The 27,388-nt window shown below is 59.8% G+C and overlaps 1 protein-coding gene across 2 annotated transcripts; it reads left to right on the top strand.

Moving 5' to 3' along the window:
* LTBP4 (latent transforming growth factor beta binding protein 4) lies at positions 1 to 27,224 on the top strand. 2 transcript variants are annotated; one of them, XM_073885125.1, is made up of 33 exons: positions 1 to 146; positions 2,198 to 2,256; positions 2,422 to 2,560; positions 3,120 to 3,229; positions 8,002 to 8,193; positions 8,375 to 8,622; positions 8,699 to 8,801; positions 9,203 to 9,277; positions 9,386 to 9,508; positions 10,072 to 10,236; positions 10,907 to 11,053; positions 11,184 to 11,291; positions 11,896 to 12,027; positions 12,109 to 12,234; positions 12,984 to 13,109; positions 13,685 to 13,927; positions 14,456 to 14,581; positions 14,670 to 14,789; positions 15,695 to 15,823; positions 15,993 to 16,118; positions 16,513 to 16,635; positions 16,825 to 16,956; positions 17,945 to 18,076; positions 18,156 to 18,281; positions 19,872 to 20,018; positions 21,407 to 21,673; positions 21,966 to 22,037; positions 22,335 to 22,463; positions 22,635 to 22,781; positions 23,693 to 23,845; positions 24,567 to 24,947; positions 25,542 to 25,694; positions 26,787 to 27,224. In XM_073885125.1, exons 1-33 carry the CDS (start codon positions 1 to 3, stop codon positions 26,939 to 26,941), a joined length of 4,860 nt encoding a protein of 1,619 aa, XP_073741226.1. In that variant the 3' UTR covers positions 26,942 to 27,224. The 2 variants fall into 2 exon arrangements, with proteins under 2 accessions (XP_073741226.1, XP_025710434.1); XM_025854649.2 differs by lacking the exons at positions 1 to 146; positions 2,198 to 2,256; positions 2,422 to 2,560; positions 3,120 to 3,229 and adding an exon at positions 4,394 to 4,680.
* Positions 27,225 to 27,388: the final 164 nt, after the last annotated feature.

The raw sequence follows: 27,388 nt of genomic DNA, 5'->3' as shown, positions 1-27,388 counted from the left end.
ATGCGGCGGCCTGGCCCCAGCAGCCGCCGCCCCCTTTTGCTGGTGCTGCTGCTGCCGCTCTTCGCAGCCGCCGCCTCCGCCGCCAGCCCCAGCCTCAGCCCCAGCGAGGCCGTCGAGGTTGCGGGGACCCCGGGCCGCCCGGCTGGGTAAGCCCCGCTGCGACCCTTTCTTCCTTGTGCCCCCTCCGCCCAATAAGTCTGGTGGTCCGGAAGCACCAGAACTTGCGGATTTAGGGGACTAACGAACCCAGTGCTTCGGGGTAGGGATGAAAGAGCCAGAGCCCTTGTATTTATTGGGACCCTCTATTTTGCAGGGCTTAGAAGCGGGGAGTACTGAAATTTGGAGGCGAGGGATTCGCCGCTGGTGTGGTAGATGGACAGTATGGCCCCAGGGAATTCTAGGGCTTTTTTCGGAGAAGGGTCCCAGCTTATATGGGGATGGGGCTTTGAGTCTTCCTACGATGATAGATGGGTGGGGCGCTCCAGCTGGGATGAGGTTCCCCAAGCTTCTTGGGTGCTTAAGGAAGAGGAGTGTCGGAGGTTATGAAGGAATTCTATGGCGGGGTTGAGATGTCCTGGTTTTCTCGGGTTTGGGAACGCCTGGATGAATTAAAAGGGACGCTTGGATTTTCTTAACGACTTAGGAAGACGTGGACTTCGGGCTTGATGGCGGAGGGGCTTGCGGGGGGTTTGTGCGGAGGGGGTTCCTCAGATTTCATGACGGTTGGGGATGCTCCAGTTTCCTAGAATTAGAGGATCCCAGGCTTGAATGAGGGACCAGTGATTTCGCGGCAAGAGATCCAAAATTTCCTGTAGATTTGGGGGTTATAGCCACCCTTCCTGTCTACGGGTGACGAGATCGAAGAAAGCAGTCTGCCCAGCACCCCCACCCCCCGCCCTGCGGCCCAGCGCTCCGTTACAAAGGCCCCGGGCTCCGCTCCCGCCTCGGTCTCTGCGAATGCGTTTAGTAACCCGAGCCGCGCCGGGGGCGGGGCCGGGAAGGGGTTAACCCGGAGAAAAGGCGGGAGGGCTAACGGCAAGATCGGGGGTCCCGGAGGCTCCCATCCGGGCGCTCTCCTCCCTCACTGGGCCCCACCCGTCTGGAAAGAGTCCATACACCCGACGTCCCCTTCACAGCATCTCCCCACGGTCCTTCTCTCGGGGCCTGCGCGCGCGCCCTCGTCCCTCGTCCCCCTTAGCCCGGGGCTAATGGATTTGTCTGGGGGGCCCCCTGGTTGCGACGCACTTGCGCTGGAGCTGAGGACTCCGCTATCCAGAATCTGAGACCCTCTGGGCGCAGAGATTTCTCGAAGAACGACTCCTTCCTCCTGGTCAGGCGGGAAACTGAGGCCCAAAGACCAGGAGATGCTGGCTCCAGGACACAGTGCGTGGAAGGGCAGGAACGGGCTAGAACTCAGGCCTTGGGATTCCCAGTTCTGGGCTGTGGCTCCTTCGGTATCCTCCACCACCTCAGCACCCTGCTGGACCCACAGTCGAAGGAGGACCTCCTTCCCCAGCCGCTGAGGCCTGTGGACGTGGCGCCACCTGCCGGCCATGCTCGGGATGACGACTGGGTCAAGGACAGATTTGTGCGGGGAGGGCGGGGTTCTAGATTCCCAGACAGTCGGGGGGAGGTGGGTTTGGAAATGCGCTTAGAAATCCTCTTTGCGTCTTTTTATTTTTATTTTTATTTTTTTTAAAGATTTTATTTATTTATTCATGAAAGACAGAGAGAGAGAGAGAGAGAGAGAGGGGCAGGCAGAGGGAGAAGCAGGCTCCCAAGGAGCAGGGAGCCCGACGCGGGACTCGATCCCAGGACCCCGGGATCATGACCTGAGCCGAAGGCAGATGCTTAACCATCTGAGCCACCCAGGCGCCCCTCTTTGCGTCTTTTTAAAGGACCATTTTAAAAAAGACTATAAAATGTCCTTACCAGTAAGACTTTACCACTAAACACTTCAGAAAATAAATAAAAGTAGGGTTGCTGTGACCTTCATCCAGGGAGAGTCTATGCCAATTTGCCTCCCACAGTTCAGATGGGGAAACTGAGGCATCCAGCATAGTGCCTCAGATTGACCAAACATCTATTTCGAGTGCTCTCAAGCCTTCTCTTGGCTTTCCCTCCCCTATCCCCCACTGCCCTCCTTTGGGAGTTTTAGAGGACTAGGGGCCTGAGTGACTTCCACCCCTGTTTATAGTCTTGCTGCTTGTCGGTGCTGCCCAGGCCGATCGCCCAGGAGAAGTCGCTGCCTCAGAGGTGGGTTCTTCTAGGTGGGGTATGGGTAGGAAGTGAAAGGGGGTAAGAGCAGAGGGGTCGGGGCTCCCTTCCCCGCCCTCATCCCAGCTGGAATGCCGGATGCACTTGGTGGAAAGAAAGACTTGGTCCCTTCCTTCTCCATTTAGTCCCTGGCTGTCTCCAAAGCCTCCTGCAGGGTCCAGAGCTGCCCGCCGGAGAAGTGCGCAGGCCCTCAGCGGTGCCTGACCCCAGTGCCCCGGGTGTTGCTGAGCCCCAGTCCCAGCGTGAGGAAGAGACAGGTGTCCCTCAACTGGCAGCCACTGACGTGAGTGTGCGGATCCCTCCCCTACCAGAGGCTCAGGAGCTCCCGGCTCTGCCACCATTCCCCGCACACCTTTCTCTCTGCTCCCTGCGTCTCCTCTCCCTTCTTCTCTCTCTCTCTCTCAACTTGTATCACTGTTTCTATTTCTCCTTTTCGTGCCTGCCCCATTCTCTGCATCTTTCAGTCTCCATTTCTCTGGCCCTGTCTCCATGCCCTCTGTCTGTATGTGTTCTTTTCCATTTCTGTCTCTTTCTGTTTCTCCCATCATTGCCTGTCTCTTGTTCTCGGTGTCTCTCTGACTCTCTCTGTCTCTCTCTTTCTTCCTCTGTCTTCTCTCCTCTCTTTCTCTCCCTTCCTCATCTCTGTTTCTCCCCAAGCCTGTGAAGAACGCTCACGGTCTGGTCCCCGGAAAGGGATTGGAGGTGCGGGGGGCGGTTGGGGAGAGCTGCTACTGGGAGATCTCCCGGCACGGAAGGCCCCTTCCAGCTGCGGGGGAGGGGGTGTGGGGGAGGAGGGGGTGTCCGTCTAACCTCGTTGGTCTCCTCTGCCCTCTCCTACCCAGGCTGCAGGAGGCCCGAGCTCTGCTGAGACGAAGGCGGCCCCGCGGGCCGGGGGGCCGGGCACTGCTGAGAAGAAGGCCCCCACAGCGCGCCCCTGCCGGCCAGACCCGGGGTAAGAACATCCGCCCTTCCTCTGCCGGGGGGCAGGGGGGTGGGTTCCGGGCCAGATAAAGCCGTCTGGTTCCCACGGTCCAGCAGCCGCCTAGCTGCCCCCCATTGTAGCTCAGCCCCCCAGCCCCCCAGGATACGGACCCTCTAGGGACCCTGGCGTCCGGCCGCGCGAGGTGAGCCCGGGACAGGACCAGACGCTGGCCAAAGGCGCTGACCCGCGGGGGTGGGGCCGGGAAGCCAGGCGTCCGGGCTCCCTGCGGCCGAAGAGGGGGGCGCTGTCCCGGCAGAGAGCGCAGCCGAACTAGCCCAGACAACAAAAGCGATTGTGCGGGTTGGCGCCTGCCCGGTCACCGAATGCCCAAAATTGAGGGGCGGCTGGGAGCCAAAGGCCTCCCCCTGCTTCCCCGACCCTCCCCCTGCCCTCCTCCCACTCCAGCTCTCTGCCCCTGGGCTAGCACACCCCCTAGTCTCAACCACCCTCTAAAGTCCCCCTCCTGCTGTGGCCTTCAGCCCAGATGTGTCCCCTTCTCCCTAAAGTCTTCCAGATGTGGGCGTCCGGCCAGATGTGAGGACCCCCGCCCACAGCCTCAATCCACCGTACGCTCTTATCCATTCTGACTTCTCCTACCAGGTGTGGGGAGTCCTGGCCAGATGTGACCGCATCCTCAAATGTGCCCCCCCACCGTCCTGCCCACAATCCAGACCCCAAATTCCTTCATGTGCCCAGGTGCACCGACCCTTCTTCTCTCCCCCAGATGTGCCACCTGGCTGCCCAGATGTGCCACGACAGCCACACATCCCGATGAAGCCTCTTTCTCTGTGTCTAGGGCGGAGAATCGGCCTTTACCGGCCTCCCCAAATGTGGCCCCCACTGCTCTTTCCTCTTTATGGATTCAGCCCTGTCTGGGGGGAAACCGACCCGCCCCCACCTGTTCCCTTCCCCGCCGCTCCCCTGCGGGCCCCATTCACTTGTTGGTGCGAGGCGGGGGCAGACGGGGCGCCCCCCTCCCCCCTGCGAGTCTAGCGCCCAGCCTGCGCGCCTCTGGCTGCGCGCCCAGCCCCACGCGCCCCCGCGCGGCCGCCGGGGAGGGAGTGGTGGGGAGGGGGGGCCTGAGCGGGGGCGCGGCCGCCCTCCCCCGCAGGCGGGCGGGCGCGGCCGGGCCCCTCGGGCGGGCTGGGGCGGCGGCGCGGCGGAGCGCGGCGCTGCAGCCATGGCGGGCGGCGCGCGGGTGTCGCTATTGGTGCTGCTGGCGCTGCTCGGGCCGCAGCCCGTGCTGGGCCGGCCCCGAGAGCGCCTCCGCGTGCGCTTCACCCCGGCCGTGTGCGGCCTGCGCTGCGTCCATGGGCCCACCGGCTCCCGCTGTACCCCGACCTGCGCGCCCCGCAACGCCACCAGCGTGGACAGCGGCGCGCCCGGCGGGGCGGCCCCGGGGGGACCCGGCTTCCGCGCCTGTGAGTGCGGGGTGGTGGTCCCGAGGGAGGGGCTCCCAGGGGGAGGAGGGTCCCCGGGGATGGGAGAGACAGTCCCCCAGGGAGAGGGAGCCCCGATTCGGTGTGCACGAGTGCTGGGGAATCCCTGGGGTATTTAAGGAAGGGGGACTTAAATTCCTGGCGTTTGGGGTTGAGTCCTGAGGGTCCCGATTTTGCAAGCAATGAGGGTTCTCAGGGACCTGTGGCGTCCCACGTGAGGGGATTGGGGCCGGCTTTCATGCCTCTGAGTCAAAGTGGGAGATACCAGAACTGAGGGGCCTGGAGCTTGGGGGAAGGGGAGCCCAATTCTGAGACTGTAAGGAGTCCCTGGAGACCAAGCGAGAGTTTCGGGGCCCCGAGGGGTGTCCCAGTTTCTGTGTCTTGGGTGGGAGGGATTAGGAAAGTCCGGGATGGGAGTGCCTGGGAAGAGGGGGATTGGGGTGAGGAAAGTTGATCCCAAGGGTTGAGAGGGAAAGGGTCCCTAGAAGGAAGGTCTCTGCAGGGCCCCTGAGTTGCAAAGGTCGCACGTGGGAGAGAAATCCAGATAGGAGGCCTAGGGGAAGGGGCGCCCCCTGGGGGGCAGAGGGGACAGGAGGGTGTGCACCAGGCACCCCTACAGTAGGGAGCCCCCCCCCCCCCGCGGGCTCAGGTGAGGTGGGGAGGGCGGGCCACCTGTTGGCCCCAGGGCGCAGGGATGGGCGGGCTCTCGGGGTCGGGGCCTACCTGCCCCCAACCCCAGAGGCCCTCTGGAGTGGGGAGTGGGGGCCCCTGGCTCTGAGAACTCGCCCAGCCTGGCCCCCAGCCAATCCAGCCCTGGCCGGCGTGAGCTCATCTCCCGCCTGAGCCCCCGCCCGCTGCCACTCCCTCCCTCCTCCCCTCCCTCCCTCCCTCCTTCCTACACTCCCTCCCGGCCCAGCCCCAACGCGCCCGTGCCAGGCGCCGTGCCCAGGCGGGTGCCAAGCCCCTGGAGGCACAGGAGGGGCATGTGAAGGGGGGCTGACCCCGGCAGGACCCCGATGTCCTCAGCTCCTTATTCCTTCAGAGGCGTGGGACATGAAGTTGGCCGTGCCCATGTATCGACCCGTCCAGGGTGTGGGAGCCCCAAGGGAGCTGGGTGGGGGGCCGGCATTCAGACTGAAAAAAGGCGGAGGAATGCCCAAGGAGGCTGGGAAATGCCCTGAGACCTAGCTGGATTACCGTGACCGCCAGAGAGACCCTTCCTATTTTGGAATCGTGATTCCTAGTTAAGCCTCTCCTGCTACTCAATTAAGGACCCTTATTAGGGCACTCTGGAGTCCTGGACTGACTCCCTTAAGTAGGGGAGCCCAGAATCTCAGCCTTCAGACCCTAAGCCTCTTCCCCACCCCTATCAACAGACTCCAGAGACCAGCCCCTCCAGTAAAGTTCCCTCCCATTCTTCTGATGTAATCCCCCCAAACTGTGCCCCTCACCAGAGAACTCTGTAGTATTGTCCCTCAGCTACTCCTCCCTACTTCCCGGAGAAACCCCAGATTACAAACCCTATACAGTGATAACTCCACTCCCTAGCTGAATTCTCTTTCCACAAAAGACTACCATTCTCTTGTACTTCCAATTGAGTGCCATCAGATTCCTGATTCCTATCTTTCCAAGCCCTGCTTTTCCCGCTGACCCCCTCCCCAGGAACTTCTGTTCTATCTATCTATCTTCAGAGAACCCCAGAGCTGGTCTTGATCAGCTGATTCTCACAAGAAGACTCTCCAGACACTGTGCTCCCCCTACGCAGCCATTAATCCAAAGACTTGGGCACCTACTCCAATAGCTGGGAGGGGATGGAGGATCCACAGTATCTTAGAATCTTCCCAGACAGTTGAGGCTCTGGTGTGCTGGGGACTCCCAGGGAATCCCATTTCTCCACATAAACCCTATTCTCAGCACCCTCAACTTAGCTGTCCCCTAGAAGGCACTAGAGTCCTGTTTTCTAGGTAACTCTCCCCAAAAGAATTTAACAGATTTCTAATGGAAGGGAGCTTTGGTTTCCTCTGAGCTAGGCTCTTTCCATTCTAGAAACCTTGAGCCATCTTTGAATCCCAGAGTACTGCACTCTATCTGATCTCTTTCCAGGAGTCCAGTCTCTTTACCCTTCTCAATAGAAGGGGCTCCCTCTATGTTTTCCCTCTCTCCAGTGTGTGGCTCAGAATCCCACACACGCCTTCCTGGACGGCCCCAGCCCCAGCCGCCTGCCCCCTTCCTCCCTCCGCACAGCTGTCTCCAGCTGTTCTCTGCAGCCCCGGGGGAGAAAGGGAGGGGGTGCCCTCGCAGGATACGTCCGGCCTTCTTTGGCTCAGAGGGCTCGGGGCTCCCCAAGGATCCGGAATGCGGAGCCGCCGCCCTACCCCCGCCGCACCCCTCTCTTTGTTTACCCCGCCGCACAGCTGGCAGTGCCCCGCCCAGAGGTGGCCAGGGGCCCAGCGAGGGCGCGCAGAGGGGAGAGGAGGCGCGTCCCCGTCGCGGCCCCGCCCCGGGGCTACAGGAGGCGGGAAGGCAGAGCTAGAACTCTGCTGCCGGGGCCGGAGGGGACGTGGGCGGAGACAAAGCGCTGTGGGTGGGGCTAGGACGCCCAGATAGCCAAGGAGGTGGGGCGGGAGGAGCGTGAGCCAGAGAGCCGGGGGAAATCGGCGGGAGGGAAGGAAGGTGGGCGGGGCTAAAGGCAGCCGGTTAAACACCTTGACAGGCGAGGTTTAGAATCCGGCGGATAACAGTTCATGTGGGCGAGTAGCTTAGCAGGGCACGCACAACCAGTGGACGGAGCTTGAGTGTCGTGGACCCGGCCAGACGGGATGTGCGTGTGCCTAAAATGGTAGAGAGACAGAGTTGAGAGAGCGGAGTGGTGCCAGGCGGGGTGGCCAAAACGTCGATTTAGTCAATGGAAGAGACCAGCGCCGGGTCTGCGTGGCTAAAGACCCAGCCGGATGATCAGATGGGCGGGGCTAACTGCTAAGGAAAGAGCGAGAGTGGTCGGGGCCGAGCCAATGGGCGGGGACAGCGCTGTCTGGGTGGGGCTGGAACGCCTGGACTCGGCCTCTAAAAGTGGGACTGGAGAGGAAGGGCGGAGTGACCTGAGAGTGAATGAAGAGCCGGAGGCGTAGTGAGCTGACCCAGTGGGCGGAGCTATAGCAGAGGGCTGTACTACTGGACCCAGCTGGTGCAGGTGGCCAGGGTTGGTGGGGGGTGACACAAGACAGATCAAGGCTGAGCGACTTACAACGAGGTGATACTTTGAGTATCACATTAGGGTCTGACCTAGCCTCTCTCTCCCCCCAGTCCTGTGTCCCTTGATCTGTCACAACGGCGGTGTGTGCGTGAAGCCTGACCGCTGCCTCTGTCCCCCGGACTTCGCTGGCAAGTTCTGCCAGCTGCATTCCTCGGGCGCCCGGCCACCGGCCCCGGCCATGCCGGGCCTCACCCGCTCGGTGTACACCATGCCACTGGCCAACCACCGCGACGATGAGCATGGTGAGGAGAGTGAGGCCAGGGACCCCTCTGACCCATCTGTCCAGTCTCGCCGCTTCTCTGACCCTCATCTTTCCTGCCTTGTCCTGAGTACCTTTCTCCAGCGCGCCCTTCCCCCCATTCCTAGTCCCAGTCCGTAAGAACCCGGGGAGACACCCCTTTGCCCCGCTGTGCCTCCCTCCAGGCGTGGCGTCCATGGTGAGCGTGCACGTGGAGCACCCGCAGGAGGCGTCCGTGGTGGTGCACCAGGTGGAGCGTGTGTCCGGCTCTTGGGAAGAGGCGGACGCCGAGGCAGTGGCGCGGGCAGAGGCGGCGGCGCGGGCGGAGGCGGCGGCTCCCTACACCGTGCTGGCACAGAGTGCGCCGCGCGAGGACAGCTATTCCGATGCCTCCGGCTTCGGTTACTGCTTTCGGGAGCTCCGCGGAGGCGAAGTGAGACGAGGCGGGTCGGGAGGGGCCCGGAGCGTGACACCACGCGGGGGCGCGCTCACCCGACACTTTTCCGCAGTGTGCGTCCCCGCTGCCCGGGCTCCGGACTCAAGAGGTGTGCTGCAGAGGGGCAGGCTTGGCCTGGGGCGTTCACGACTGTCAGTCATGCTCGGAGCACCTGGGTAAGCCCCAGGACGTCCCTGAGGTGCTCGGAGCTGGGGAGAGGTGATAACCCCGTGGCTCCTGGTACCCTGCCCATAGACAAATCGTGTTCACAAAATCTAGCCACACACCTACCCGGTTGTGGGGATCATTTCCAGTCTAGATCTATCCAAACCGCTCTGAGACCATCCACTCCACTTTCTGACTTTGGCTACTCTGTTCTCACCCCACCTTTATGCCACGGCCCCATTCATGCATTTCTGTAACCTCCCACGTTGCCTCCCGTCCCACCGCCTACCTAAGGCTCACCCTGCACTCAAGCCACACCCAACATCTTTTAATCCCGCCCATCCCTCTTTTGTCCCCGCCCACCTATTTTCGCTCCGCCCGCCCCTGGCGCACCCCTCTCTTCTCTCCACAGGGATTTCCGACCGAGTAGGCACCCCAGATGGACCGTGTCCAACCGGCTTTGAAAGGGTTAATGGGTCCTGCCAAGGTGAGCGGGGGAGGGGTGGGGGGCAGGAGTGGGAAGGGCTTGGCACTATGCGCTCGGTTGGCAGGGAGCTCATCCCTGACGCCCCTGAGACGACTGCATTCCTCGCAGATGTGGATGAGTGCGCGACCGGTGGGCGCTGCCAGCACGGGGAGTGTGCGAACACGCACGGCGGGTACACGTGCGTGTGCCCCGACGGCTTCCTGCACGACTCATCCCGCAGCAGCTGCATCTGTAAGCCACCCAGAGGGGGCTGAGGCTGGATCCCACGTCTGTCCTCCCAGCCATCTGTCCTCCCAGCCATCTGTCCTCCCAGCCCTCAGACCCTTTCCAGAGCATCCCTCGGCCTTAATTCCTTTAGACTCCCCCAGATCCTCCCAGACTCCCCCCGGTCACTCTTATTAGACTCCCCTAAGAACGTCTCAGACTCTTACACATCCTCAGACTCCCTAGACCTTCAGCACCTCTAAGAACCCTTCAAACCTTTAGGTCTATATACTTTCAGATCTTCAGACTTTCTTCAGCTCTTCTCAGGCCCCGAATCCCTTCATCTCTCTCTACCACCAGACCTTCTGCAGACCCCGATGTCCTTCTCAGATTCCCTCATTCCCTCCTCCGGCCCCAAACCTTTCTCAGACCTCCAGACCCCTCACCTCTCCTTCAGACCCTCTCAGACCTCTTCTGAATGGCCTTTACACCCACCAGAGCCTCCCGGGGACCATTCTCCTGTCTCCCAGATGCCCTACTTCCTGTACACTCCCAAGCCCGCCCTGAATAATTTTCTCCCCAACACCCAGCCCAGCACGTGATCTCAGAGGCCAAAGGGCCCTGCTTCCGCGTGCTCCGCGACGGTGGCTGCTCGCTGCCCATTCTGCGCAACATCACCAAGCAGATCTGCTGCTGTAGCCGCGTGGGCAAAGCCTGGGGTCGAGGCTGCCAGCTCTGCCCACCCTTCGGCTCAGGTGAGCGCCTCCCGCCTGGCCTATCTCTAGGCTTGACTCACAGGGTGCCCACTCTAGGCCCCGCCCCCGGGCCCTGAGACTCAAAGCCCTCCATCCGGATTGGGCCCTAGCCTTGGCCACGCCCCCCAGTCCCCGAGATCCTCAGACTGGACTCCGGCCGGGCCCCACCCCACCTTTGGCCACACCCATCCCTGAGACTCTTCCCCTGAGTCACGACCCGCCTTGACTACTCCTAGCCCTTTAGATATGCTGCTTGTCCAACCTTGTCCCCAAGCTTTGACCAAGTCCGGAGTTCCTGAGACCCTGCCCTCAGCCTAGGCTCCTTCTTGGGCCCCATCCCAGACACCCCCTTTCCTGAGACACTTCCCCGGCAGTCTAGCTTCTGCCTAAAACCAGACCCTTCAACAGACTAAACCAGATCCCATCCTCAACCCTTGTCCCTGTCCCTATCCCAAGTAAGGAAAAACACTCTTGGTCCCACCTTTAGCCTCTGAGATGTCGCATTCTTTGGCCAGGGTACTACCCGAAACCAGCATCCAACCCAAACCCCTGACCCACACCCAAAGCCAAGCCCTGCCCCCAGTCAAGGCCAGATTCTAGACTCCTCTTGTCTCGTTTCCTCCTGCTTTCACGTTCTCTCTGCCTCTCTCCCTCCCTTTCTTGTTCCCAGAGGGTTTTCGGGAGATCTGCCCTGCTGGCCCTGGCTACCACTACTCGGCCTCTGACCTCCGCTACAACACCAGACCCTTGGGCCAGGAGCCACCCCGAGTGTCCCTGAGCCACCGGGCTCCACCCTCCACTCCTAGGCCACCCACAGGTGAGCTGGCTTCTGGAGGAGGAGATGCCATCTCCAAGGGGCTGCCCCAGCCTCATAAGGAAAAGAGGAGAGAGAGGAGGGGGGACACCCAAATCCAGGTCTCCATTCACTGATACCCCTTCTTTGTCAGGCTTTCTGCCCACCCACCGTCCAGAACCCCCACCTGAGCCCAGGCTGGGCCCTGAGCTTCCCCTGCCCAGCATCCCTGCCTGGTCTGGTCCTGAGATCCCTGAATCAGGTACAGCAGAGGGAATCGAGGACACTGATGGGGGTATTACAGGTGGGGATTCTAGGGGGGAGCTCCAAGGTGAAGATCTCTAGGGATGTTACAGCCAGGGGAGTTCAGGAATGGGTGGGAAGAGAGAAAGGTTTGGAGAGTCAAGTACTGGGTAACATTAGGAGCTCGTGTTGGACAGACCTAGGTTCAAGTTCTCTGTCAATTGGGCAAGTCACTTAACATCTCTGAGCCTCGGTTTCCTCATCTGTAAAGTGAGGATCATTGTGAGGATTCATTGAACTGTCTCTGAAGAGTCTGCCACATAGTAAGTGCTCAGTTAACGTTAGGCAATTACTTTTCACGCAGAGGGCACTAAGAACCTATCTCGGGCAGAGGATTGGAAAGCAAAATATTCAGAAGTGGAGACTTGGGGTGGCAATAAAGAGAATTCAAGCAGAGGATCTGATGAGAACGTCCCATAATAAAGGAGAGGAGGATCAGAAGCGGAAGACTGGGCTTGGGGAGGGACATCCATGAGGGTGTCTTAGGCAGAGGATCTGAGGGGATTGTACTGGGATGAAGGGGACTCAGAGATGGGGGAACCCTGGCTGTCTGGACCCCGCAGGTCCCTCTGCGGGCGTGTGTCAGCGCAATCCCCAGGTCTGCGGCCCGGGACGGTGCATCCCGCGGCCCAGTGGCTACACCTGCGCCTGCGACTCCGGTTTCCGGCTCAGCCCGCAGGGCACACACTGCATCGGTGAGCCTGGCAGTGGGTATGGACGGAGATGGGGCGGGGCTCTGCCAGTCGCCTCCTGACCGGCCCCCTCCGTGCCCTCAGATGTGGACGAGTGTCGCCGCATGCCCCCGCCCTGTGCCCCCGGGCGCTGTGAAAACACGCCAGGCAGCTTCCATTGCGTGTGCGGCCAGGGCTACCGAGCGGGCCCGCGGGCGGCGGAGTGCCTGGGTGAGAAATCCGCCCCGCCCAGCTCCAGGCCCCACCTCTGGCCCGGTCGCCCTCCAGCAGTTCCCGCCCTCCCGCGCTTCCCCACACCCCTGCTCCCGCCCCCTGATGCTCCCGCTCTCCCTTCGTCCCCACCACTGCCCCTTCGGCGCCCAGCGGGCTCTGCCCGTCTGGGCCGGTCCCTGCTGTACGACTGCCCGGCTTCTCTCCGGGACCAGGTCCGGCTCCGCTCCTCCCCTGGCCCCGCCCCCTCCATATTCCGGACCAGCTCCCGCCCTCCCCCAGGCCCCGCCCCAGTCCTACCTCGGCCTCAACCTCTCACCTGACCACGACCCCCGATTCCCACCCTGCCGCACCCGTGCCCCGTCCTCACCCCGCACCGCCCCTTCCCTCTCTCCTGCCTCCCCTTTGTTCGGTCCCCATAGCTGCCCTTCCCGCCCTGGTCCTGCCCTCCCCACATTGCCCCCCTCGCGGTTCTTCTCTCCGTCTCTGCCCTGGCCGGGTCCCCAGTCGTCGTCTGGTCCTCCCCTCTCACCTGCCCTCCTCCCTCCCTCCCCGCCTACGCCTTAAACCTACCCACTCCGGGCTCTCTTACTGCCCCTGGCTCCCGCCCCAGTGTGGCCCCGGCCCAAGTTTGGCTCCGCCCCTGCCCTCCCCACCTCCCATCCTCCCTGAGCCGTCTGAGGGCGGGCGTGGGGGCGAGTGAGGGGGAGTGTCTGCCTCAGTCCCAACCTCCGGGTTGGTGCCTGCAGACGTGGACGAGTGCCACCGCGTGCCGCCGCCGTGTGACCGCGGGCGCTGCGAGAACACACCAGGCAGCTTCCTGTGCGTGTGCCCCGCTGGGTACCAGGCTGCTCCCCACGGAGCCAGCTGCCAGGGTGAGGAAATGGGAGGGACAGAGGGGAAGGGGGTGTGGGGGGAACGGTAGAGCGGCAGTGTCATGAGGGATGGAGAAACTGAGCAATGAGGCAGGGGGAGGCTGATTGCTGGGAGCGGGGGGAGGGGCGCAGGTTCTAAGAGCCAGGCAGACAGCCTGATGGCTGTAGAGACAGAGGGACATGGGAATGGAGAGGCCAAGTGATCGGAAACAGAAAAGCTGAGTCATGGATAATGTCTCCATTAGGGGGATGGAGGATGGAGATGTCAGTTATGGGGGAAGCGGGTAGAGTTACGGAGAACAGTGCAGAAAGAGAGCAATTGATGGGGACTAGAGTTCTAGGAGGCCAACTGGAAGCTTAGGGATTGAGAAGGTAGAGGGATGGAGGATGGAGAATTTGAATAATGGGGAAGAGGACCGTAGAATGAGACAGACAAGGAAGCCGAGTGATGGGGACCGGGAAGCAGAATGTTGGAGAGGGGAAAGGGAAAGTGATGGAGGTCAGGGAGGCAGAGCGGAGCGTAGGGGCGTTGGGGGGGCATAAAGGTGTGACTCTGGGCCCCTTGCCCCGGGCAGATGTGGACGAGTGCACGCAGAGCCCGGGCCTTTGTGGCAGAGGGGTCTGTGAGAACCTGCCCGGCTCTTTCCGCTGTGTTTGCCCGGCTGGCTTCCGGGGCTCAGCGTGTGAAGAAGATGTGGACGAGTGTGCCCAAGAGCCACCGCCCTGCGGGCCAGGCCGCTGTGACAACACGGCGGGCTCTTTCCACTGTGCCTGCCCTGCTGGCTTCCGCTCCCGAGGGCCAGGGGCCCCGTGCCAAGGTGAGGGGGCTGAGTCCAATCCATTCCACCCGCATTGGCTGTGGGGACTGGAGAGAGACATGGTTGGGGGGCAGAGAAACAGGGTGATGGGGCTTGGTGAGGGAGACATGGTTGGGGGGCAGAGAAACAGGGTGAGGGGCCTTGGTGAGGCAGAGAGGAGTGGAGGTACTGAGAGGGTGGGGAGGTTTTGACTCCAGAGTCTTCTCCCTTTTCTCCAAATATGAGGGTGCTCTCCATTCCTCCTCCCTTTTGGAATGATACTCTTGTGCTTGTGGAAACCCTGGGGAGGAGACCACCCTGAGGTGGGGAGGGCAACACGCGGGAAGTGGTGCCCTAGCTTCACCGTGGCAGCTGGAGAGACCGTTAATGGGCACCAGGGAAGGAGTCTGTCCTCCTGGGAGGTGGGATGAGCCTAGGCAAAGCCCAGGAGACTGCCTCCAGACTGGAATCTTGGGGTAGACGGTGATAGCAATGGGGATGATTGGGTCCAGGCCCCTTTCTCAGTCCCACTGGTCCCCTCTGCCCCAGATGTGGATGAGTGTGCCCGTAGCCCTCCGCCCTGCGCCTATGGCCGGTGTGAGAACACAGAAGGTGGCTTCCAGTGCGTCTGTCCCACGGGCTTCCAACCTAACACGGCCGGCTCCGAGTGCGAGGGTGAGGCCGGGGAGGGAGGGAGGAGTGTGGATGGGTGAGGGGGGCTCTGGGCTGCTCCTTCAAGGCCACCTTCTCCCCTGTCCCCCAGATGTGGATGAGTGTGAGAATCACCTGGCCTGTCCTGGGCAGGAGTGTGTGAACTCACCCGGCTCCTTCCAGTGCAGGGCCTGTCCTCCTGGCCACCACCTGCACCATGGCCGATGCACTGGTGAGACCAAGCCCCGGCTATGACCTTAGACCTGCATCATGACCCCTGACGTGGCCCATAACCTCCTGACCTGGACCTTAGTCCCCTGGACCATGAACCCCAGAGTCTGACTGTGACTCTTGACCTAGATTATGGGCCCCTGACCCATATTGCAGTTCCTGATCTGGACCATGAACCTTGAACCTGAATGTGACTTCTGGTTCTGTGATCCATGAACCCTCAACTAGACTCTGACATTTGACCCTAACCATTACCCCCGCTGATAAACCCTCACTATAACCCTGTTAGCAGTTGTAACGTTTTGATCCTGACTGTCCCTTGACCCTGAATGTGACCTGTGACCCCTGAACCTGACTGTGACATTTGACCTAGCCATAACTCCTGCCATAACTGCTGACTCTCTGTGGCCTTTGATCCTGTCTCTCGCTGCCCCTGCCCATTCTCAGAATACCTTCCCTGGGGCCTCACTGGGTGCATGATCCCTCACCTGACCCCTGACTAGGAGCCGAATTCTGGACCCTGACTCCTACCCCTGATCCGAATTGGTCTCGGATGACAATCACTGACTCTGACCCCTGCTTTGGCAGAATGCCATCCAGTGATCCTGGCTTATAATACCTGGCCTCTTACCCTAATTAATTTCTGACTCCAGTTCTAGTCCAGAGTCCCTCACTGACTCCAGGATCCTAGCACAGGGAGTTCCCAGAAATCCAGATCCACAGGACACCCAGTTATGGTCCCTAGATTCAGGGAATCCTGGTCTCCCCCACCCATTTCTGCCACGGAGCCTTCACTTCATATCCAACCCGAGACACTACCCACCAACTTCTCCAGACCCCTCGGCCCCAAGGGGATCCTTCCAGAGTCCCTAGACCAGACCCCTTCTGAAAGCCGCGTCCCCACAGATGTGGACGAGTGCAGTTCGGGTGCTTCTTGCGGCCCCCACGGCCACTGCACCAACACCAACGGCTCCTTCCGCTGCAGCTGCGAGCCGGGCTACCGTGCTCCCTCGGGTCGGCCTGGGCCCTGCGCAGGTGGGCAGAGGGGAGAGAGGGAGGGGAGAGAGAGACGGGAGAGCCTGGGAGTAGGGTCTGGGTTCCTGGGCAAAGCCTGTTGGGGGGGTGGAAGCTGGACTAACAGGCTGAGGGTGGGGCTTGCGGGCGGAGTTGCTCCTCCCTAAGCCCCATCTCTCCCGTATGCTAGACGTGAACGAGTGCCTAGAGGGCGACTTCTGTTTCCCCCACGGCGAGTGCCTCAACACCGACGGCTCCTTTGCCTGCACTTGCGCCCCCGGCTACCGGCCCGGACCCCGCGGAGCCTCTTGCCTTGGTCCGTACCCAGGCTGGGCCTGGACCGGGAAAGGGTGGGCTTACACCAAGAAAATCAGGGCTAGGAGAGGGCGGAAGGCGGAGTCTGAATTTTTGGACTGAGTTCTCAAAGCGTCAAAGCCAAAGTCGGGATTGTGGAGCCTCCTGGCGGCGGCCAGAGAGGGGCGGGGTTTGGAGGGGAAAGGGCGGAGTCGGGGTAAGTTGCGCCGTGACTGGACAGGGCGGGGCCTGAACCCGTCGGAGGGGTGTGGCTTGCAGGGGAAGGAGGAGCCTAAGAAGGGCGGGGAAAAGAGTGGGAGGTGCCAGCTAGAGGGGCGGGGCAAGGGCGGCGGAGGGGCTTGGCCTGCGATGCTAAGCCGCGGAGGTGGGCCGCGGTTTCGGACACCGTCCCGCAGACGTGGACGAGTGCAGCGAGGAGGACCTCTGCCAGAGCGGCATCTGTACCAACACCGACGGCTCCTTCGAGTGCGTCTGTCCTCCCGGACATCGCGCCGGCCCAGACCTCGCCTCCTGCCTCGGTGAGAGGCGCCTCCCCCGCCGATCTCTGCCCTTCTGCCTCCCCTTCTCTCCCATTCGTCCCTCCGCCGCTGCTTCCTCCCTTCCCCCGTTCTGACTCTCCACTCCCTTCCTTAACTCCCTCACCTGTTCTCCTTTGCTTTCCACCCTCCCCTGCTTCCCCCATTTGACTGCTCTGCCTCTTTCCTCAGATGTGGACGAATGTCGTGAGCGGGGCCCGGCCCTGTGCGGGTCCCAGCGTTGTGAGAATTCTCCGGGCTCCTACCGCTGTGTCCGAGACTGCGACCCTGGCTACCACGCGGGCCCTGAGGGCACCTGTGACGGTGAGACTACTCTCCTCCCCCACCCCTGCCCCTAGGACAAGTTGCTGGAGTCCGCTCCCTTGGGGACTGAGGAGGAGCACCCTGCCTTCTGGACTTGAGGGGAGGGAAGGAGCCCCCAACCAATGCACTTAACTGTGTCCCTATCTCTGTGGTCGAAATAAGCCACCAGTGTGCCCTTGCATTTTCTCGTGGAGGTGAGGTGGGAGGATTTGGGGAGCAAATGAAATGACTGTGGGCTGGCTATCTTGGGCTCTCTGGCTGCCAGACCTGTGATCCATGGAAGCCTAGTTTCAGGGGACCTCATTCATTAATTATGCAAGAACTCAATAAGCACTTACTGTGGGTCGGACACTGGGGGTGCAACAGGCAATGAGTCAAACAAAGTCCCTGCCCTCATGGTGCTGGTGATGGGATAGAGAGGGGGTGGGGAGAGATAGACAGTAAATATGCAAATAGATTCAAGGTTCATTCAGCAAACAGTTTGGGGACACCTACTGTGTATCAGGCACAGTTCTACACCCTGGGGCTACAGGGGGGAATAAGACAGACACAAGTCCCTGCATTGTGGAGTTTGTAGTCTAGGGAGGTGACAGTTGGCATGCTAACAGATGCATGGATAATATAATATTAGGTTTAAGAAGGAAAATAAAGCAGGATAAATGGGCAGAGATGACAGGGCGGTGGGGGAAGGGGCGCTAGGAGGGCTTGATCTCACTTGAGTGAAGTGAGAGAGGGAACCGTGCAGATAGCCAGGGGAAAAGTGTTCCTGACAGAGGGAAGAGCAAGTGCAAAGGCCCTGAGGTGGGGCCATATTTGGACTATGTGAGAAATGGCAGTGAGACCTTAAGAGTCTCAACACTTTAGAAACTCAGACTCCTAGAATACCAGATTTATAGAGCCTTCTCAGTCATGGGAACTGGGAGCAGCATCAGGAACTTGTGAATCCAGTCCTGTGACTCTCCCCCCCCCACCGCACTCTTTTTTGCAGATGTGGATGAGTGCCAAGAATATGGCTCAGCGATCTGTGGAGCCCAGCGCTGTGAGAACACCCCTGGCTCCTACCGCTGCACACCAGCCTGTGACCCTGGCTATCAGCCCACGCCAGGGGGCGGATGCCAGGGTAGGTGCCCGTCCGGCTTTGGGTGAGATGTGGAGGGGGGGGAAGGTCCAGCAAGGGCCTGACTGTCTGGTGGTTGCAGATATGGACGAATGCCGGAATCGGTCCTTCTGCGGGGCCCACGCCGTGTGCCAGAACCTGCCCGGCTCCTTCCAGTGCCTCTGTGACCAGGGATACGAGGGGGCCAGGGACGGGCGTCACTGCGTGGGTACGGGGCTCCAGGGGGTGGGTGGGTCGGGGTGGAGTGGGGAAGAGGTTGGTCAGGCCCTGCTCCTCTCCACGGACATGAACAGATGTGAGTTCACGTGTGCTGTGAACAAATACGAACATACACATTGGGCCTGTGGACCTTAGACCTTGGACTATACATCATGTCCATATCAGTCAGGACCCCTTTGGTTGCAAGCAACAGAAACCCTATCCATTCAGATCTTGTTTTGGGAAGGCTTAAAAAAAAAAATACATGCATAAAGTATGTGAAATGCACACTAATCTTTTTTTTAATGCACACTAATCTTAAGTGCATATAAACATTTTCTTTTTTCCCAACGTTTTGTGAGGAAAATATCTAAAGGTACAGAAAATTGAAAGACCTATAGAATGAACGTCCACACGCCCATGATCTATATTCCATTATCATTCTTTTATTATACTTCTTGTTTCACCTATCTGTCTGTAATCCACCTTATCTCTGGGTTTAAAATTAAATCACAGGCATCAGTGCTTTTCTCCCTAAATTCTTCAGTATGCATAGCATTAGCCAGAGTCTAGTAGATGTTTCCAGATATTTTCATTTGAGGTTCAATTTACATACAGTGAACTGCATGAATCTTAGTTATATCTTGTTTTTTTTTTTTTTAAGTAGGCTCCATGCCCAGCGTGGAGCCCAACATGGGGCCTGAACTCATGACCCTGAGATCAAGACCTGAGCTGAGATCAAGAGTCAGACGCTTAACCAGCTGAGCCACCCAGGAGCCCCAGTTATATAATCTTTAAATTTTGACAAATGCAAACACAACAGGCTTTATCTCTTTGAAAAGAATTAAAATAGTGGGGGTGCCTGGGTGGCTCAGTCATTGAGTGTCTGCCTTCGGCTCAGGTATTGGTCCCAGGGTCCTGGGATCGAGCCCCACATCGGGCTCCCTGCTCAGCGGGAAGCCTGCTTCTCCCTCTCCCACTCCCCCTGCTTGTGTTCCCTCTCTCGCTGTCTCTCTCTGTCAAATAAAAAAATCTTTTTTAAAAAAATTAAAATGGTGGAGTCCTAGAAAATGTTTGAACTTGAGGCACACTTGGATTCAGGGATTCTAACAAGGCTAGCTGTCTCCCCCTCTCAGCTCTGCTTTCCTCTGTTGTATTTATTTTCAGGCAGACTCTTCACAATCACAAAGAAGGCCCTAGCACTTCCAGGCTAACATCCTCAGCTTGGCAACCCTAGAACTAAAGAGGGGGTCTCTTTCTTGATATTTCTAGCAAAAGTCCCAGAACTGGCATTGACTGGCCCAGCTTGGTCACCACCCATTTCTCTGAACCAGAGAAATGCAGTAATCTGGTTGGCCATGCCTGGAACTTGTGTCTACTTGGAGTAGATTTAACCCTACTCAAAAATACATGAGTTGAAAATGGAGGAACAGAGGGCTCCCAAGGGAAATTCAGGGTTTGTCTCCAAAAGATAAGTGAATGATGGGGTCTGGGTGATTAAAAATACCCATTATGTTTGGGTATTTCAGACTTTTAGAGCTTTGGAATCACGGACATTTACAACCATTGACTCTCCCTCCCCTTTGTCTCTTGCTCACAGATGTGAATGAGTGTGAAACGCTACAGGGTGTGTGTGGAGCTGCCCTATGTGAGAATGTTGAAGGCTCCTTCCTCTGTGTCTGTCCCACCAGCCCTGAGGAGTTTGACCCCATGACTGGACGTTGTGTTCCCCCACGAACTTCTGCTGGTAAGACTGATGTGTCTATTTAACTGATGGCTGCAGGGCTCACAGAAAAACGATGTGATCTAACCATTCCAGGCATGGACAGCTGCCATCAGTTAAATGTTGTTTTAAATAACAATAAAAAATTCAGAACACATGGGTTAACATGGGTGGTGGGACTCGGTGTCAGCCCTGTCCCTGACTCTACCAGATTCCTTCATTCAACAAATGTTCACAGGGCATCCACTGTGTTTAGGCCTTATCCTAGGTCCCGGGGACACACTAGTGACCAGGAGAGACCACTCTGTCTTTAAGGGGCTCACAGTCCAGAGGGGGCAGGCAGAGATATCAGCAGATAGTGACAACCAGAGAAATCAGGGCTGGAAGGAGGAAGCCCAGGTCAGAGGGAACAAGGCTGTGATGGGGCAAGGCTAGCGAATTGTGGGAATCCAGAGGAGGTGCCTACTCCAGCCTGAGAAAGTTAGAGAGAGCTTCCTACAGGGAGGGAGGTCTGAACTGAGAGCAGTAGGATGAGTAGAAATTCGCCAGGTGAGGTGGGTGAGGGAGGGCATCCTGGACAGAGGATACAGCAAAAGCAAAGGCCTGGCAAGGCAAGAGAGGACCTGACATGTTTGAGGAACAAAAGTAAGTTCAGGGTGGCAAGCTGTACAAAGCAAGGGAAGGGGTGGGGAGAAACGAGGCCACAGAAGGATGCAGTGCCAGATGGCACTGATTTATCATCTTCAGGAGGTCTCCCTTTCCTGAGGGCACTGTGGCACCATGGAAGGGTTTTGAGTGGGAGAGAGGTATAATCCGATTTAAAAACCTCCCTCCAGCTGCCCTGTGAAGGTGGACTGGAGTGGGTGACACTCCCAGGGACATTCCCCAGGCACATTCCCGGGCTCACAGCCCCAGGCCACCAGGGACTGGGAGCCTAGGGAGGAAGCTGGGGCAGGGACCCGGGCAGGAGAGGACAAGGCTGGACCAAGGCAGCAGTCATGGGAAAGGAGGGGAGGGTGAATGGCAGAAGGCAAGAGGCCAGTGGTCAGGCTGCGGGCTGCCTGGTGGAGGGGGGAGAAGTGTCCAGGCCCAAGACTAGGTTTGGGAAGACTCTGAGGCCAGTTTAGGATGCCCTGGATGTGAGGTTCCAGGAAGTATCCAGGAAGCCAGAGAACACTCCCCCCGCACCCCCCCCCCGCATCCCAAACTGCAGCTGGGACGATGGGCCAGACACCTGGGAGGGTATGAATTGGGGAGGCAAGAGATGGAGAGACGACAGCAGGTGAGAATGGGGGAGATGAGGACAGATGGGGAGAGGTGTGGAGTCTGGTTCTGCCTCAGTTTCCTCATCTATAACACAGGGGTGGGAGGCTCAGCCCACACTGGGCTAAATTAGCCCCTTGCTTCCCCAGGCACATTCCCGGGCTCACAGCCCCAGGCACCTGCCAGCCCAGGTCTGCCGGCCCGGCCACCTCCACCATCCCCACCCCGCCGGCCCAGCCCGCCCAGGCAGGGCCCTGCGGGCAGCGGGCGCCGGGAGTGCTACTTTGACACGGCGGCTCCGGATGCCTGTGACAACATCCTGGCGCGGAATGTGACGTGGCAAGAGTGCTGCTGTACCGTGGGTGAGGGCTGGGGCAGTGGCTGCCGCATCCAGCAGTGCCCCAGCACCGAGACAGGTGGGAAGGGGTTACGGGGTGGTTGGAGGGCTGAGGGTTTGGGCAGAAAGAGGGGGGCATGGGACTGGGACAGCAGACACATCTGGACATGGGCTGGGGTACTGGGAACTGCAAAGGCAAGGGTGAGCTGCCAGCCAGGTGGGCATGAGGCTGAGAGGTGAGCACAAAGGCAGGGGGCCTGAAAACTTGGGTGATGAAGGGTGGTGGTGAGGGGAGCAAGAGTTAAGCCCAGGGCCCAGGGCAGGCACTGGGTTGAGGGTGTCTGGGCTTAGCCTTGTGTCTGTGTGTGCAGCTGAGTACCAGTCACTGTGCCCCCATGGCCGGGGCTACCTGGCACCGAGCGGAGACCTGAGCCTCCGGAGGGGTAAGGCTAGACTTCAAGCCCCACTCCCCCTCAGCCCCCAGGCCCAGCTCCGTCTCACCCTCTGGGTCTGTTTACCTCTATCTCTCCCTGTTTCTCTGTCTCCCCCACCCCGCTCTCTCTACCTCCACCTTTCCCTATCTCGCTACCTCTGGGTCTCTGTCGCCACCTTTCTGTCCCTCTCTTCCCTGGTCAAGCCTCGGAGCCACACATTTACCCCCCCCCATCCAGCCGCGCCACACCCTGGCCCGCCCCCCTCTCGCTTGGTGTGGGGCGCGCCTCTGACCATCCTTTCCGCAGACGTGGATGAGTGCCAGCTCTTCCGAGACCAGGTGTGCAAGAGCGGCGTGTGCGTGAACACGGCCCCAGGCTACTCATGTTACTGCAGCAACGGCTACTACTACCATGCCCAGCGACTGGAGTGCATCGGTACGCCCCGCCCCCCCAACCCTCTACCCCACCAGCCTCTCTCTGGAATGTGGCCACCGCCAGCAGGAAGTCCTTCCTGGAGTCTAGACTCCATCTATCACTGTCAACGCCCGGGGGAAGTGGGTAAGGATAGAGGGCTGCTTCCTAACCACCTCCTCCACGCCTCCCTAGATAATGACGAGTGCGCGGACGAGGAGCCGGCGTGTGAGGGCGGCAGCTGCGTCAACACCGTGGGTTCTTACCACTGCACGTGCGAGCCCCCGCTGGTGCTGGACGGCTCCCGGCGCCGCTGCGTCTCCAACGAGAGCCAGAGCCTCGGTAGCCCCGCCCCCGGATCCGCCCGCCCCGCCCTTCGTCCCCGCCCCGGGCCCCGCCCCCGCGCTCGACCACGCCCCCTCTCGCCCCATTTCGTCGCGGTGTCTGACGCTCCCATGGGCCGCCTGGTGTCCGAGGTTCTCCCGAAAGCAAAGGTTCCAGAGGAGCCTGCCGCTTGCTGGCCGCGTGTACCTGCACGTTGCTCAAAGCCTCGGGGCCCGGGCTTCTTTTGTGCACACTGAGTGCGCTGGCGATTGCCTCTACCTTAGCGGGTGGCTGTAGGGAAGTTTATTTCAGGACCGTTACGCGACCTGGTCTTTCTAAGTGCTGAAGCCGCACTTCCTGTTATGATTTCCCTGTGTGTCTCTGTCTCTTTCCACCTCTCTGGGCTTTCTGGAATTTCTGCCACTCTCTGGGTCTCTCTAGGTCTGTTTTTTTTTTTTTTTCGTCTCTCTCTCTCTGCATCTTTGCTTTCCTGTTTTTCCTGGGGTCTCTGACCCTTGGGATGTGTTTGTCTCTATCTCTTTGGGTCCTTTCTTTTTGCCCACTGACCTAAACTCTATTCTCCTTCCACTTCCTGTTCTTACACCCCCCCCCCAAACACGCACACCCTGAGACTTCATTCAGACAATGCTCAGAGATGAAAAGGAACTGCCCTTCAGAGGCTGGTCTTGGAGAGAACCCTCTCAGACCCTATCTCTCAGCCATTGGATGCCCTTCTGCTTTCTCCTATATGACTGCCTCATTTCAGACCAAGCCCACACTCGCCTGGAGCTACCTCAGAGGGCCTCTGGGAGGCAGATCACAGCTGAGAAGTATCTGGTGTTAGGCGCCGGGTGGCTGGGCTGCTGCAAGCATTTGGGAGGACACGACCCCACCTGTCCCACCCTGATGCATGCTGTCTCGGCCCTCAGATGACAACCTGGGAGTGTGCTGGCAGGAAGTGGGAGCTGACCTCGTGTGTAGTCGCCCTCGGCTGGACCGCCAGGCCACCTACACAGAGTGCTGCTGCCTCTATGGCGAAGCCTGGGGCATGGACTGTGCCCTCTGCCCCGCCCAGGACTCAGGTACTGCCACCTGCCTGGGCCACACTCAGAGGCCGAGACAGCCTATGAGACCCCCTCCTCCCAAATCCTGTACCCTTAGACCTCAAATACCAGTTGCTCAGACCCCACCAGCCTGGCCCATAGACCTCCAAGTCCCAGTGTATTGGACACTCACTTCCAGGTACCTAAGACCCCAGCACACAACCCCAGAGATCCCCAAAGCTTGGCTCTTAGAACCCCCGAGACTCCTGATCTTTAGCCCTTGGAAACTCAACCCCAGGTCCCAAACCCTGGTCCTTGGTCCTCAGACCTCCAGGTCCCCTGGCTCAGATCCCCTCCAAAGCATCCTGGGCCCTTAGGCCCCCAGTAGCACCTGGGACTCCCCAGCTCTGGTCCCTAAAACACCCCCCATCTTATTTCTCTAGGCCCCTAGTCCAAGAGCCCCTGGACCACTAGGCCCCCAGTCCAAGATCCCATTCCAGCACTTGGACCCTGATTCCTAGCAGCGGTACTTAGTACTCTTGACCCCAGCACCTTGGAATCCCAGTCTCAGCCCTCAGCCCAGCAATCCTGGCTCCAGAACCCCTGATCCTGACCCTGCCACCGCAGCCCCCCTCCTTGGGAGCCCGTCCCATGCCTCAGCCCAAGGCCCTCCTCACTCCTCCTCCTCCTCCCGGGGGACATGAATGGTGGGTGCTGAGGCAAGCAAGGACTAACCGTGAGGCTTGGCTCCTGTTCACAGATGACTTTGAGGCCCTGTGCAATGTGCTGCGCCCCCCTGCATACGGTCCCCCGCGGCCAGGTGGCTTTGGACTCCCTTACGAATATGGCCCTGACCTAGGGCCACCCTACCAGGGCCTTCCCTATGGGCCCGAATTGTACCCGCCCCCCGTGCTACCCTACGACCCCTACCCACCACCCCCTGGGCCCTTCGCCCGCCGGGAGGCCCCATACGGAGCGCCACCCTTCGACATGCCCGACTTTGAGGACGACGGCGGCCCCTACAGTGAATCTGAGGCTGCGGCGCCACCTGGCCCAGGCAGCCGCTGGCGCTATCGGTCCCGCGACACCCGTGGCTCCTTCCCAGAGCCTGAGGAGTCCCCTGAAGGTGGAGGCCATCCTGGTGAGCACTGCAGGGCAAGGGATGGAGACTGAGAGTTGGGGTGCAGAGAGATGGAGCCAGGGAAGGGGGAGAGAAAGAGGCAGATCGCAGCTGAGGAGAAGCATCTGGTGTTAGGCGCCGGGTGGCTGGGCTGCTGCAAGCATTTGGGAGAACACGACCCCACCTGTCCCACTCTGTCCCACCCTGTCCCACCCTGATGCATGCTGTCTCTGCCCTCAGATGACAACCTGGGAGTGTGCTGGCAGGAAGGGAGAGCTGACCTCGTGTGTAGTCTAGATCTAGAAACAAAGAGAGGCCGGGGGGGGGGGGGGGGGGGGATTGGCTCAGAGAGATGGGAAAACACAGTTACAGTGGGAGAGGGCGACGGAGAGCAGTGATGAAGAGGGACCGAAACACACTTGCAGACCAAGAGATGAGGACAGACAGACAGCAGAGCGAGGGACACCGGGCCCCACAGTGCCCCCCACAGCCCCGGAGCTGGACGCACAGTTTAGAAGAGGATACCCGGCCAGGGGTGCGGCCCCAGGTCGGGGTTCAAGGGATGGAAGGCAGAGACCCCGAACCACAATCACCGAGTCCCCGCCTTCTCCGCAGGGGCCCTGTCCGGGCCCTACGAGGGACTGGAGGCGGAGGAGTGCGGGATCCTGGACGGCTGCGCCCACGGCCGCTGTGTGCGCGTCCCCGAGGGCTTCACCTGCGACTGCTTCAGTGGCTACCGCTTGGACATGACCCGCATGGCCTGCGTCGGTGAGGGGCGGCCAGGGCCAGCCCGCACCGGGAGAGGGTGGACCCCTGACTGGAGTCGGGGGGTGGAAGGTGGGGGTGGGGGGAGTCAGGGACGTCAAGGGGTCGGGCCAGACCAGAGGGAGCAGGAAGGAACTCCTGCACAGGGATGGGGCTTGCTAGCAGGTGAGGTCAGGCTGCGAGGACCTCGGGGACCCCAGCTGGGCTTGAAGCAGGATCGAGGAACCCTGTAGAATCCTGCAGGTGTGATGTCTAAGGACTCCCAGTGCTAGCTGGGGCAATTTGCTTGACCCTTTTGGAGAGCTTCCGTCTTCTCGTCTGTAGAATGGGAATATGAATCACAGCTGCCTAGTTTAGACAGCAGTAAAGCAAAGTGGTTACAGTCAAGGACGCCGGGGGAGTCGGACACACCTCAGGCTCGGTCTGGCAACTTGCTATGCGACCCTGGGCAGGTCAATGGCCCTTTAGTTTTTCTCATCCGAAAAAGGAGCATAGTGGTAGAACCCATTTCATAGAGTTGTGACCGTCATCAATACTGATTTACAATGACACTGGGGCCTATGTGTAAACCAAGGCTCAGAAAAGAGGACTGAGTTTCCCAAGGACTCACAGCCAAGAAATAGCAGGGGCCTGGGCACTCAGAGACTCTTGAAAGCTGGTCTGAGAGCTCGCTGGGCTGAATGGGGGCTTGTGTGATATTGCGCAGGGAGCTTCCCCAGGCTGGGCCTCAGTTTGCCCGTATGTAAACCTGATCATGATACCTACCTCATAGGGTTATTAGGAGGATAAATACACATAATGTGCTTTATACCATGTCTGGTATAGAGTAAGCATTGGTTGTTGTGATATCATTATCAGTATTATTTTCCTAACAAAAACCTAGTGAGCCATCTCACAGAACGGAAAGCTGAGGAGGCACAGAGAGGTTAAGCCACCTGCCCAGGCTCACACAGCCAGCAGGTGGTAGTGGCTGGATTCGACTCCAAGCAGGAGGCTCAGCATTCGCAACCCTTTGCCCCAGGAGCCCCAGGGGCCAGGCAAGCGGGCTCCGGGGTCGCCAGGCCTGAGCAGCGCTCCCTGTGCCCCCTTCTGCAGACATCAACGAGTGTGACGAGGCCGAGGCGGCCTCCCCGCTCTGCGTCAACGCACGCTGCATCAACACCGATGGCTCCTTCCGCTGTGTCTGCCGCCCAGGATTCGCACCCTCGCACCAGCCGCACCACTGCACGCCCGCCAGGCCGCGGGCCTGAGCCTCCGCGGCCCAGGCCCTTTGCTCCGCGCCTGCGCACGCGGGGCCCTGCCGCGCACCCTCCCGCCCGCTTGCGCGCATGAGCAGGAGGTGCCTGACGGGCGGCGGCCGGAGGGGCGGGGATGCACGAAGCGCTAACCGATGGACGGAGGGATGCCCTTCCCTGCTCTGGCCACCCTCAGCCCCTCCTACCGACGCTGCGGGACCCCGGGACTAGCCCACGGGCCCCTTCACGTTCCCTCGCCTTTTTATAAAAATTTTCGATTAAAAAACACCTATTTTGTACCTTCTGCCTCTGTCTGCCTGTGTATCTCAAAGTCCGGCTCCAGAGTTTATTCTTTGAGCCACTGAATTACATCCTCTCCCCGTCCTGGACTCCATGTCTTCCTCTTCCTTTCCGTTGCCTCTGGCGCTTAGTCTGTTTCTTGGGTTTCTGCCTTTCTCCTCC

This window comes from Callorhinus ursinus, unplaced genomic scaffold, assembly GCF_003265705.2.
Source record: "Callorhinus ursinus isolate GAN/ISIS: 27379988/994484 unplaced genomic scaffold, GSC_fseal_2.0 scaffold61, whole genome shotgun sequence".
NCBI lineage: Eukaryota > Metazoa > Chordata > Mammalia > Carnivora > Otariidae > Callorhinus > Callorhinus ursinus.
Note: the sequence above shows the minus strand (reverse complement) of the source record. Positions and strands in the feature narration are given on the sequence as shown.